Source organism: Bemisia tabaci, chromosome 7, assembly GCF_918797505.1.
Source record: "Bemisia tabaci chromosome 7, PGI_BMITA_v3".
In the NCBI taxonomy this organism is placed as follows: domain Eukaryota; kingdom Metazoa; phylum Arthropoda; class Insecta; order Hemiptera; family Aleyrodidae; genus Bemisia; species Bemisia tabaci.
Window position 1 is genome coordinate 51298204 of NC_092799.1, and position 13260 is coordinate 51311463.

Here is a 13260-nt window from a genome sequence, read left to right on the forward strand (position 1 = left end):
TTGCCACTAATTAGTGGCTTGTTTTAGAGGCTGCCAATAAGGTTTCTTGAAACCAAGCAAACCTGCGGTTTGACTTGCTGTTATCATTTATCCAAATGCTGGGTTATCAAGAAACTTTCAGTGGCTAAGCTTCCTTGTCGGAGACTCCTTATACTCCCGTTATCTCTTGATTTCTCAACTGGAGTTAGTGGGGTCTTCAATTTAAAGTGTGAACAAACTAGCGTCGAGCCAAATCAAGCTGCCAGGACTACACACGTATTGAAAGGAATGAGACGTAACAAGATGATTCATGCAGGATGAACAAATTGGCCTGACTAAATTATGATAAGTAAACTGTTGAGATCAAACATCAGACCTTTTGGAAGATTTTAAATGAAAAAATGAGTAAGCTGTTCAAGTGACTCGGAAAAAACAGATACGAATGAAGTCAAGGACAGGGACGCAAGACACTTCGGTGCAGGAGCTCCACATGGATGAACTTCGACGGATATCTGGAGACACAAATACTAAAAGAGCTGACCCACTGACAAGACACTACTGAAATTGTAGGACTGTATCTTTAACTTATTTAAAATTATTAAAAATTGGCCTCCGTCCTAATCAGGACAGACGAACGGTCACTGCCACACAGATTGACACAAAATATTGGGGACTCCTAAACGGGCTGCACACAGTTCTTCACTAGAATTTTTTAAATTTTATATGGACTCAACAATGTCAGAATGAACTAAGTTCTTCTCAAAGACGCTTAAAATTTAAGCCAACAGACTGGTTACGTTACCCCAAAAAGCTGGACAGTCTGTGGATAGTATCGATAATTGGCAATCCACCTTATCTAGATGTGAAATATATGTCTTTGGAAATATTAGTGCAGAAATAATTAATAATCCAAATGAGAATTATTGGTGGTATTAGGTAAAAAAAATTCCTTACATTATTTGTGAGAAAGAAGGGCTATGAAATTATGAATGATCAGAAATCAGAGTGAATTTCGCGATCGCCCAACAGTTTGACAAACTGGCAAATTATATGAATTATCCTCTCACCATCCATCTGTATATGATTTATCTGATTTCGACGGGAGTATACGATTTATCTTGTATACAATTTATCTGCCCCCGTTATAAACCGCGTAAATGTAAACAAACAAATAACAAGTTTCCTCTTTCTTCTTTTCGTAGTTTCTTATCATGTCAGTCGGTCTCTATATAGTGAAATATTCATTCGTCACTGATTTAAAGCAGAGTGAACAGTGACCAGTCTTCTTATTTACAGTCCCGAGTAATTCTTTGATTTTAAGCATTAGATACTTATCAATAGATCTTCGATTTGCAAAGCTGTAATTTTCTTGGCCTCTTCGGATGAAATTTATTTCTTTTAGAATATTGTGAGTGCTTCAAGTATCCACCCTCTATTTTTCAACTTCCAAACCCTAGATCCATGAGAATACGTCAACCTCTCATTATATTCATCTGTGAGGCGGTGGATCGTAATCTATTTTGAAAGTGAAGAGCAGGCCAGGTTTTTGGGTAGGGCAAGCCATGAAGCCGCACAGGGCGCTAAGGAAGCATCACAGAGCGGCGAAGGCGCTCGCGCTCTAGATCCCCCCCCTGCTCATCACTCACTTTTTTCAATGCTATAAAATATTGGGTTTATTGTTTATTTGTTACGATCAAAATGCATCCTCAAAAGGGGCACCTTCGGCGCACCTCCCTCTTCTATCAGTGCCGTGGGAGCTTTTTTTCTTTTCTTTATTTTGTGAATGCAATGAAATGTTTTGCTTACTTCTAATACTTCATTTTGCCAAGGCTAGACGGTCAAGAACCTCCTACGCCTTGGAAACATCGGTAGGCGTACTCTCATTCCATTCCTTTGTCCAATGTGTCAATTCAATGAATTTTTTGTTCATCGTTAGCATTTTGTCTTATCAACAGTGGAAGAAGGGCAGTGATTTCCTAATGAGGCAGTGCCTCGGAAAAATTAGAGTGCATTCTGGTTTTTTCCAATTTTATGTTTGCGTTTTTGGAATGCAATGAAATGCTTAATTTACTGTTGAAACTGAGTCTTTTTAAGCCAAAAAAAACAGCCTCAGTGAAGCCCTTCAGCCGTGCCTTTTAGAAGCTACCAAGTACCTGCAAATGAAGGAACTTTGTTGAAAGTAACCTTGTAAATCTGTAAACAAAACAGAAACAGACATTGGTGGGAATCATGACCGAAAACAATTATAAAAATTTAAAACTTGGAAAATTTCATCCAGTTTTCATAGCCATTACCAACTTATAAAAATAAAAACTTTTAAAAAGATAAAACTCAATCACAGTAAGTATGATGTGATATATTTCCTTTAAATTTTTTAGTTTTATCGGTTGATAAACTTGGGAACTAGTCGAAATGTTCTGAGTTTTTATTAATTATTTTTAGCCTTGTTTTCTACTTATATTCTATTTCTGTTGGGTATATTAGGCTACCATAGCGTCTCACAATTTTTCTGTAAATATACCTACCTAGCAAGCAATGAATTTTTGAAAAGTTAAGAGATCACATAGTAATTAAGTAAATAACAATTAAAGTAATGGTTTTCTAATTTTTCTCAGGAGGAAAATGTATCTCTTTCAATGCATCTTCAAACAAATTCCCCTCTTTTCAATAATTGATGATTCTATCGCAAGTTTTCTGTTTCAGATAATGCATAAAACAGCCTGAGCAGCAGAATGTTTCGGCAGAGATCCTCAGAAGGTTAGTACATTCTTGAATACCCCAAAGCCAATGCTAGCACAGTGGATGGGAGGACAGGGCTGCAAATTTTGGATGGTGCTATTTCTCTCAGACCGATTCACTTTTTCAACAGAAAAGTGGTGACACGGTCACTTCAAACCCTCAGGCATGTTTTTCCATGCTTGTCCAATCTTAGAAATGACCGTGTTATTTTTTTTAAAAACAAGCGTTTTTGTGGCTGATTGCCTCATTAGGTTGGACGAAAGACCACATATGATATATGTGTTTAGACCCCATTTTTTCACTTGCCCCCATTGCCATTTTATAGAAGTGATTTATTTTATGGATGGGAAGTATTGAGAGACTGCCCTCTATCCATTGACGGAAGAAACCATTTTCGATCACTTCATCCATTTTTCAAGATTTACCTGTCGGAATGACTTTTTATAGTACCTAATTGAGGTGATCATGCGTCACAAAAAAAACATACCAACTTGCTGTTAGTTCAAAGAAGGTCATGAAATTTCCCAATCCCTTGGGGCTGTGCCAGATTCTTGCTTTATTAAAGGTTTCTGATCATAGTGCAAATCTCAAACTGCTTTTATTTGTATTTAATTTTTTGCTTTTTCAATTCAGGCAGTCCGGTGGCTCCTGATGGCAGAGATGAAAGTGAAACATCCAAGTCAAGGACTTCTGTAACTCGTTCCATGTAAGTTACTTGTTTGATGATTATTATATTTCATTAACTACTCGCTCTCTTCCAAATTCTCTTTCAAAAATAATATTTGTACTTACCTTCATCTCTGAGGATCAGCAAGTGTGCCAGAGCTGTGCTGTGGTTTTGCCAGAAACTACTTGTGTTAGAGCGAGGCATAAAGGCCTGTCATGTGGAAATTAAAGTTGTTCAGTTTACCAATTTGAAGTTAATGTATCTATTGTGTTTTTGATTCTAAACGCTCCCTGATGCCCTAAGGTCAAAATTTCAAGCCATAATTTGAATTTCTAAGTGCCCACCAACTTCATCTGGATTTTTAGTGATTTGTTTTTCTTCAACTTTGAAATGTTCTCAAAGGTGAATTGTTAGAAATTTTGAAAATTGTTGAATGATGCAATAGTAATCCTTCTATGATGCGGTATGGTATATTTTTTTCACCTTAAGAGCCCTTTTCTTTTGCTTCTCACTGAAGAAATCGTAGGTATGTGCAAAAGATGAAGTGTAAATCGTCATCAATCTATAAATAATGATTTTTATCATTTCTAATCAACTAGGTACCTTTGAAAATGGTTCGTATTAAAAATGAACATTTGAAAATGTTCTACCTTTAAAAATATGTTTCAGCCTTACAAATTGTCTTTGCAGATCAGTTTCTCTCACCAATTTTTGGCATCTTTCAAATTACAATTTGAAAATTGCTCCTTTGTTGTAGGTAATGCTATTAATTTTTTATAGCAATTTCCCTCTTGTCTCTATATTTTAGAAGCAGTAACAATGCAAGTGCTATGAATATTGATTCTACCAAGAATGAACCTGATGTCAAAGAAAAACTGAGCAATCTTGGAAATGTAAATTTAGCTTTACTAACGAAACACCTTTTTTCAAAAGAAGATCTGAAAGAGGTAAGCATCAATCTATTTACATTACTGATTCACAATTTAATTAGTTATGCAATTGGTGACTGTATTTCATTATTTTGCAACACAATTTCAAGATTAATTATTAGTTTTGGTCTTAAAAAAAAAAATCCAGTTCAAAGCAGTTTGATATAATAGGCCGTTCATAAAATATGTAATGTTAAATATGGGATTTTTAACCCCCCTCCTCTTTGAACACTTTTGTGATGTGGGTCCCTATCCTTTAACATGGAGAAAAAAGAAAAGAAAAGGTGTAACCCTCTTTTCAACCTTCTCTTTAGAGGGTCACATATTTCATGAACAGCGTCTAAGGCCTTTTTTTTAATTTTACATAAAGGCCTTCAGATCTAACAAAATTTTACGCTCGATACCTACTACCACTTTACTTAAAATGATTGGAAACTAAATCTCCTAGTTGAAAACATTAATATTTCCATTTGGAGTTGAGTTCTACATTGTTTATGGCTAGATTAGTTTTTCTCTTGAATTTTTCAGGACATAATGTGTAAAGTCAAGTGGAAAATTGTCATCACTGTGATGTAAAAGCTCATGAAAATAGTAAAATAGGTGACAACTGTTCATAAAAACAGGCTGCGTGCCTAATATTTGTTGCCCTTAATTTTTGCCCCCTGATACCAAGAAAAATTAATGTAGGTTTCTTTAAAATTATACCTGTGCTCTTGTTGCTCATAGTATTCCATGAAAAATTCAATAAGCACTTACTTTAATCTGGGTCCACAATATTCTGCAGAAAAAAGTATAAGATTAAAATTAGAAGTTCCTCGCAGAATTGTGTGAACTCAGCACTATTTTACCATCCTGTTAGCAACAGTATTTTAGCCCTTTTTATTAGTGTTTCTTTCCTCTCTTACTCATCTACAAATGTGTTTCATGGATTTAGAATGAGAAAACTTGTGCATTTGATAAAAATTATATTTAAGTGCTCACCTCTCTTTTTATTTTAGGATGATATGCCCTGGACCTGGGATGCTATTTTTACCGAAGTTTCCTCAGAATTGCGATCACAGTGGGAGAAGTCAAAACAGGACGGAACACCCTAATTCTTGCAGCAAACTGTGAGCATCTAACTTCCCATTTTAATGTTTTAATTATTTATTGATTGTTCTCCCACAATTTGTATTTTCTTTCATTCTTCCGGTCACAGTCTAGATCTCTCCATGTTTCTGAGCTGTTTGTGAAAAATTCCTGTGACAACTAGGTAGCCCTTCCTTTCTCCTGCTCGAATACTTAGGTATGATTGCTGAATCTCTTCAATTTTTTTTTTAATAAGTGGGGCCATTATGGTGAAAGCTACTTTCTTAATAAAAAAATTCAACCCTGGTTTTTTTTGGCTTCTCATGAAATGGTTTGAATAATTATTGTAACGAGAGTAGAAAGGAAAGGACGTTTTGTACACATAAGATACAGTTTTTGGTGCTAGGCTGCGACGTACAATTCGTTCAGTGCATGGTGTGACGCGCGCTGCACTGCATCTAAAACGCCTTCAAACATGGATGATACATTTTTATATACGCAAGGCTCGTCGGACGCAGCCACGCAGCACGCAGCTGGGCAACCATTATGTCCAGGAGCGATACTGACAAGTGAACTGCGTTTGCCAGAAAGGAACCAAGTCACATCAGTTATTGCCAAATTTAATTGGGCAAAACTATGTTTTACCTACGTGTTAACGCTTCGGCGGATTTTTGTGCAAATTTCAGTGAATTTTCTGCCTACTACAAAATAAATTCCTTCAAATTTCCAAAGGAAACTGCACAAATGAGGAAATAAAGCGCGCAACTTTACGAACCCCAGAGTGGGTATGTGGTAGGTATCACATGAAAATGAAGGAAAATCTTTGCTTTTCGCCTGTTTCAAATTCCTGACGTTTATGAATCTTATGCTCGCATCCTCATCAAAATCGCGTATTTTCCGCGATGAGGTAGAAATTGTGTGATCTTTTGTGTTCTTTTACAACCACTGGAAAAACCGCGTATCCACCGCGCTATTGAGGTGAAAAACGCGTAATATCTCACTCTTTTATAAATTCGCTAAAAAATCGCGCATTTTCCGCATTACCGAAATGAAAATAATGTAATTACTTATGATTTAACGAATTCGCTGTAAAAAGCGCGTATTTCTTGGGGCATTGAGACAATTATCGCGTAATTTTTCCCTTTCTCACATTACCGTTACTGCATGAATGATAAATGTAGGTACCATGCTCGCATCGTTTAATGCGGATACAAGCACGCAAGTATCGAACTCCGGAGTGGGCATGTGGTATCACGCGAAAATGAAGGAAAACCTTAGCTTTTCGCCCATCTCAAATTACTAACGTTTTTGAATGAATATCATGCTCGCATCGGATAAAAAATGACGTATTTTCCGCGATTTTGCGGTGAAAATTGTGTAGTCTTGAATGATCTTTATCAATCGTTGAAAAATTTGCGTGGTGTCGCGATATTGAGGTGAATAACGCACGTAATTTTTTATGGTTTTCAAATACCGCTGAAAAAATCTCGTATTTGTTGCGATATTGTGGTGATTATCTCGTAATTCCTCCTTTTTCTTTTTACGAAATCGTTGAAAAATCGCGCATTTCCCGCGATACCGAGTGAAAAGTGCGTAGTTCCTTTTCAATTAACGAATCCCCTGGAAATATTGCGTATTTCTCGCGCTGTTGAGATGAAACTTGCGTAATTTCTCCCTTTTTTCACGAACTTTTAAAATCACCTTTAAAATTGCCCTTCCCATAATGTCACGTTGAATGCCTTGTTAAGCCCCCCTTATAATGTAAAATATTTGTGGCCTCCCCCTGGAAAGGTGCTGTTCAAGGAACGATGCATTGCTCCGGTTGGGCCGTCGCACAGTAGAGCAAGTCATTTGGAGTCAAAGGCGGATTCAGGGGAGTGGGGTCGAACGGGGCTCACGCCCCCCAGTTCGCCCCACAAAAGGAGGAAGAAAAGGGGAAGAAAGACAGGAGGAAGAAACGGAGGAAAGAAGGGGAGGACGCTGGGACTTGGTAATTATTAAAGACGAAATTGGCTCAAACTCCACATTAGATGCTTGAAAAGTAGGCCAATTCTATGGAAAAGTCTCTCTAAGGGGACGTATTTCTGTCAAACGGAACTAAGCGCCAATGGACCACTAGACAAGGTACGAATTTCAGCATTCTGATACATGTTTCTCAACCAAAATTTCACGTAAAACACGATGCACCCAACGAAAATTACCGAAATCACATCTTTACGAAGATATTCATTAATTTTTGATGCGTTAATTCAAACCAACCGCTCATGTAAACTCAATGCTCTACGTGATTCACATCGCGCGCTAAACGTTTATCATGACAGTCTCTGAGATATAAAAATCTGGCAAGCTCAATCTTGACGCTTTGCTCAGCTGTAGCAAATTGCTTATAGTTTGAACAACACATGGTGGGAAATGAACGTTGCTCGATTGAGAAGCTTACTGAAACCATTGTAGTGCGCGATTTGACTCATGTAGAGCTTTGAGTTTCTTGTCAGCGGGCAGTTCAAATTCCTCGTAGCCAGTGTGATATTTAAACGATAATATCTTCGTAAGGAATTGATTTCAGTAATTTTCGTTGTGTGAATCGTGTTTTACGTGAAATTTTGGTTAAGAAACATGTATCAGATTGCTTAAATTCGTACCTTGTCTAGTGGTCCATTTGAGTTCCTTTTGAGGAATTTAGAATCCCGGATAGCGCGTTCTGTCCAACGGACCTAAGCGTCGTGGAAAAGCATTGCGAGTATAGGACGGAATAAGCCGGACGCCCGATTCCGCCGCCAATCCAAGCCCCCCTCTACCTTCCTCACCCTATGGCGCTTAGTTCCGTTTGATAGAAATACGTCCAAGTGTCCTGTCGTGCAACGCAAAAACGCCGTTAACGTCATTTTAATTTTATTGGAAACAATGTATCATAGCAGGAAAACTTGTGTGCCTTGGGACAATGTTTGTACAGAATTCTTTCGCAAATACTACCAAGAACTTAACATGAAAATTTGAGGTGCGTGGGTAAAACAGCCTTTATCTTATGAAGGGTTAAGGTTCAAAAAACGCGGGAAAATCTTGATGGATTTACGACGTTCTTACTCAGCACGGCAGTGTCTGGATCAGCCTATGTAATGGGAGAGCTCAAATATTATACTTTTTACTAAAATTGTAAATTTAGACATGAATTCCATCGCGATATAACTTTAAAGGGGTGCGCCGTATAGGACATTTTACGAGGAAACAGATGAAACTATTTTAAAAAATTCTACGTTTTGTATCAACGAAGAAGCCTCAAAGTTTCCAAATCATGTCCGACTTGTTTTATTGCCTCGCCCCATTGTGCGTCCCGCCTCGTGTCCGCACCGGTCACCCTAATAACAAAATCGCCCAATTTTTGACCGATTGACCAACTGAGAGAGCCGCGCAGCGCCCAGCACCCGGTAGCCAATCAGCCGTGGAGTTCCACCGGCCGTTGCCAACCCAACACGGGGCAACGCAAAATTTTCGTAGAAACTAACCGGAATTTCGGCGCTTTAATACGCCCGATCGGGCTACTCTTACCTCTCCTCATCCAACTCGTTGGAATTCCGTTCTTTCCGCCATGCCAAATTTACCGCTTGAAAAATTTGCTCTCCCACTCGAAGCAAAAATGGTCCAGTAAGCTGTAATGGTTCAATTATGAAGAAAGAAAAAAGGGGAAAAATTGTCGTGTCCACTATAGGACGTATTTCTGCCAAGACGTGAGTCCTGTCATGCATATATTCTTATGGGTCTCAGGGCTCACGTCTTAATGCACATAGTTCTGTTTGACAGAAATACGATCAACAGTTTGTTTATGTACGCAGGGTTTCCGGCGGTCTAGAAAACTGGGAAAGTCAGGGAATTCGCAGCAACCGAGGAATTCGTTTGAAAAGTCCGGGAATTTCTGACAACTTGATATATAGAAGAAAAATGTTCTATTTTTGCTCATAGAAGACGCTCGTGAAGTGCGGCCAGTTATTCCTGAGACACCCTGTGTATACTCATGCAAAAGGTAATCCATGTGAACTTCCGTGCTAAGGAAAAACGCCGTATGAACCCGCAGGCGTTGCCAAATTTCCTTTGATAAAACGCGAATTTCCCGGTAAACTTATGAATTCTTTCCTTCCAATTTTTCAGATGCTATTGTTCGCATTTTCACCTGAGGTTCCCGAAAATTTCAGGAAAAAATCATAATAACGTTCCGCAAAAATTTACATTTTAACGAAGGAAATTTGGCAACTCTCTAATGTTGATACGGCGTTCTTCCTCAGCACGGCAGTGAACCCTTGGATGTTGCGGGGCACTTTAGCGACGTTAGCGTGGGCGAGGTTGCCAAAGTTGGCGGCGGAATTGCATGTGTCCGGGGCGCCACGGTGCGGCTGAAACGAGAGTGAAAGTGTTATTAATGACCTCAATGAGGTGTGGATGGCCGTAGCCAGTGCGCGCGGTGTCGCGGCGTCGCGGCTCGGTAGCGGCAGCGGCGCGGCGCGCGATTAATAAGGAGTCTTCAGTTCAGTTTGTCTTGGGAGCCCGCGAGCGCGTGTGTTGGCCGTGGCGCTTGGCGCACCATGCGTATCTACCGTTCTCTCGCCACCGCGTGATTATCCAAAGCGAGTCATTATCTAAAGCGAGTGATTATCCAAGCGAGTATGTGTCTTCAATCCGGGATTTTGTGCCTTATGCTTTTCTGTCCACTCCTCGGGTCCTCCGATCCGCCACCGCCGATGTCAACAGTTTGGGTGAGTCCTCCACTACTAATTTTAAGGGTTCCACTGAAAAAAAAAATCTCCGTGTATTTACTAAGAAAAGGGTAAAATTACCAAGTATTCAGACTTCTATTTCATCCCAGTTTTTTCTTGATAAAATTACCATTTATGGAACCGGTAATTTTACCGAGAATCTCGGTAAAATTATTCAACTTTCTCGGTAATTTTACTGGACCTTGGTAAAAACGCCAATATTTTTTATCGACTGTGGTAGAATTACCGAGATAAAATGGCAAAGTTACCGGGAATTGATTACCAATAAAAGTGATATTCTTACCTGAAAAAAACAGTAAAAATACCGGTTTTTAGGTAAGCTTACCAGTCTGTCTTGATTAAATTACCAATAATTGGTATAAAAATTGAGATGGTAAAGGCACCAACGGACCTTGGTAAAAACGCCGAGAATTTTTTTTCAGTGTGCCACGCTCAGGGAAAGCGGGAAACCTCAGGGAATTTTTAAAATTCCGGGAAACGGGGTTGCCACATCAAGGGAAAACCGGGAAATGTCAGGGAAATTGACGAAAATGTCAGGGAAAATTTGTTAAATCCCCTTCATTTGCTTTCTAGAGTGGGTTTGAGGTTTCGAACAACAAATTTTGTCTGAAAACTATTTTCAATCTTGCCTTTTGAACCATCCGTCACATCTTCAATTGTCAGGGAATTTCACGAAAATGTGTCGGGGAAATCAGGAAAATGTCGGGGAATTTTATTTTCTAAAACATTCTTTGACAACCCTAGGGAAAACTAGGAAATGTCAGGGAAAATTACGAAAGCGTCAGGGAAAATTGAAGCGCTGTGTGCAGAAAGGGCATTTTTTGGTTGCGGTCTCGCAGAATCTCCGCTAACGTTTTATGCATCGTAATTAAAGAAAATTGTCTGGGATTCGTTGAAACTTTTACTGCATTCTCTTCATGATTTTACAATGCTGAAAACGAAAAATTTCGGAAAATTCCCTGAATAGTTCCCTCTTTAAAATATAAATTAGTAGTGAAGAATTTGAGACATGGCAACCACGACGTGCCGTTTCTGCACCCAACGGCTGGTCGTGTTATTAGTACATGGGCGAAAGGAAGCACTTGACCGGAAAAAACTCAATGTTAGGAATAGAAAGGAAATTTTAATAGGCATACACTCACTGTAATTTAGTGTAAATTTGACTGCTGAATCCGGAAATGACCTTAGTTTTTTTCCATTGTAAATCGATTTTCCAGAAAAATAACTTTTCTCCGTGAAAGCTCAATTTTTAGGGAAAACTTGGATTCTTCCGAGGAATTCGAACTGATCCAGTAGAATAGAGGTCATTTACGGAATCAGTGCTAAAATTCTACTCCGTATCCGTTTATTGTTTTTTGGTGAATCGAATACGAAAATTGTCAAGCAATGTTATCGGCAAAAACCGGCGAGATTTTGAATAAAAATTACGCTGTCATTTTTGTAGGCAAAAGTGAATCCTGTGCGTAGATTATGCAACGTTGTTTCTGCCAGAAAACGTAGAGGACGCCCTGCCAAATCGCGGATTGATTGAGTAAGTCAGGAAATGAGTAGATGTGATTTGCCTCGCTATCGGTGGCGGCTGGGTGTCGCAGAGCGCACGGAAGTGCTCTAAGAGCGGCATGTTTTTAGTAGTAAATTTTGCAAAGTTTGAGCCGACCATGATGACGCCGAAAATTCCGGTTTTCTCGAGGGTAAAAAAAAGAAAGAAAGAAAAAAAAAGGAAAACAGGGTGTCCACCGGTCCCTAAAAGTCCCCAATGTCCCCGCTTATCCTCGATTTTGAGAGGCTGTCCCCGATATCCCCGAAAGTCCACAATTTCCTTGTTCAGGTCGCCACCGACAAAAATCGTCCCAAACACCGGCATTTTCAAATTTTTCCGCCTACCGCGGCGGCGCGTGTTACCAAGAATAAAAAACCGAAGTGTTGCCATGTTTTCATCGGTTCAACATGACTTGTAAAATTAGTCATGTAAAATACGCCTTTTAACGCTGTAACTAACTCCCTTTCTCTTACTCTTTCGGGGGAAAAGTCCCCGATTTTCTTGAAAAAAACACCCCTAAAAGTCCCCAATTTTAGTTTATTTAACTGGTAGACACGACAGAACGTCTTTTGGGGAAGAAAGTTTAAGCACTATCGAAAATTTTGCATCCTATAAGGGAGTTGGCGCTTTATTCGGACAGAGAGACTTTTCACAGCCTGAAAATTCTTAAAAATTGAAGGTAAGCTCCATCAGTGATCCAAATAAATATCATGAATAAACAGCAGTGAGATGATCGATTTGGAGACTTAAACGCGGAAACAAGAAAAAGAACGAAGGCTAAATCCTGGAGTGGACCACTAAACGTAGTTAGAAATTAACCTTTACAGCACACAGTTTCTCATCAAAATTTCACGCCGGACTCGCTGAACGCACGAAAAACTAGGAAAATAAAGTGATAAGTGAGAAATAAATGTTGGTATCTTTCATCGTAAACAGTGAATTCAAAGCTCCTGCTCGCGAAAATTAGCTCAAATTAGGTATTGAAATCAACTTATACGATACCTAAATAACTAAAGCTTCATTTCACCCTCATTTTCTTTCTCCTGTGCAGGAGGCACCCTCAATCTTGTCAAAAAAAGTCAATGCCTTGAAAAATTCCTGCATTGTAAAATGTACCGAAATTATGGTCTAGTGCTCACTTTGATTCAAATGGACTTTGGTTTTTTTTTTTAGCGAAAAATATGAATCAACGTTGACAAGAATTGTTCGAATTCGATGAGAAAAAACGATATTTTATGGAACTCGATGTTATGCCCTGACTCGTGGTTCACCTGCAAACATCAGAACTAGAAATGGATAATATCCTAGAATTCCTATAAAATTCTTGTTAAATGTATTGAAACCGAAGAAGAGACAGTGTCTCAAAAAGAGACACTGAAACTTTTAGGGGGTTTGGGAAATCCTTTTCCTCAAATTTTGATGTAGAAGAGAATGAATGTCGTTTTCAGTCTGTTTGCCTTTGCTGGTATACTAGCATCATTGGTCTCCGGAAATTTGTTCAGCAACAACTCCATAAATTCTTAGGTTTTTCTGATTTCCAACAATATTTTCTGTCAATGCAAACACATTAGC

The 13260-nt window shown here is 38.9% G+C and overlaps 2 protein-coding genes across 2 annotated transcripts in view; both read left to right on the forward strand.

The window, feature by feature from the left end:
• The first annotated feature begins 1138 nt into the window (after window positions 1-1138).
• LOC109039376 (uncharacterized) lies at window positions 1139-5691 on the forward strand. Its single transcript, XM_072302550.1, has 5 exons — window positions 1139-1192; window positions 2683-2736; window positions 3352-3424; window positions 4194-4332; window positions 5313-5691. Exons 2-5 carry the CDS (start codon window positions 2712-2714, stop codon window positions 5406-5408), a joined length of 333 nt encoding a protein of 110 aa, XP_072158651.1. The 5' UTR covers window positions 1139-1192; window positions 2683-2711; the 3' UTR covers window positions 5409-5691.
• Window positions 5692-9845: 4154 nt separating this feature from the next.
• LOC109039374 (pancreatic triacylglycerol lipase) overlaps window positions 9846-13260 on the forward strand; it is a 72647-nt gene continuing 69232 nt past the window's right edge. The window contains exon 1 of the mRNA XM_019054836.2: window positions 9846-10127. The gene's annotated coding sequence lies outside the window, so the exon portion shown is untranslated. The remainder of the gene's footprint in view (window positions 10128-13260) is intronic.

What these genes read in the sequence shown, in the direction of transcription:
- LOC109039376 (XM_072302550.1), top strand. Translation starts at nt 2,712, where the DNA reads ATGTTTCGGCAGAGATCCTCAGAAG. An exon ending in ACTTCTGTAACTCGTTCCAT is followed by an intron (nt 3,425 to 4,193) that starts GTAAGTTACTTG and finishes TCTATATTTTAG; the next exon opens with AAGCAGTAACAATGCAAGTG. An exon ending in CAAAAGAAGATCTGAAAGAG is followed by an intron (nt 4,333 to 5,312) that starts GTAAGCATCAAT and finishes TTTTTATTTTAG; the next exon opens with GATGATATGCCCTGGACCTG.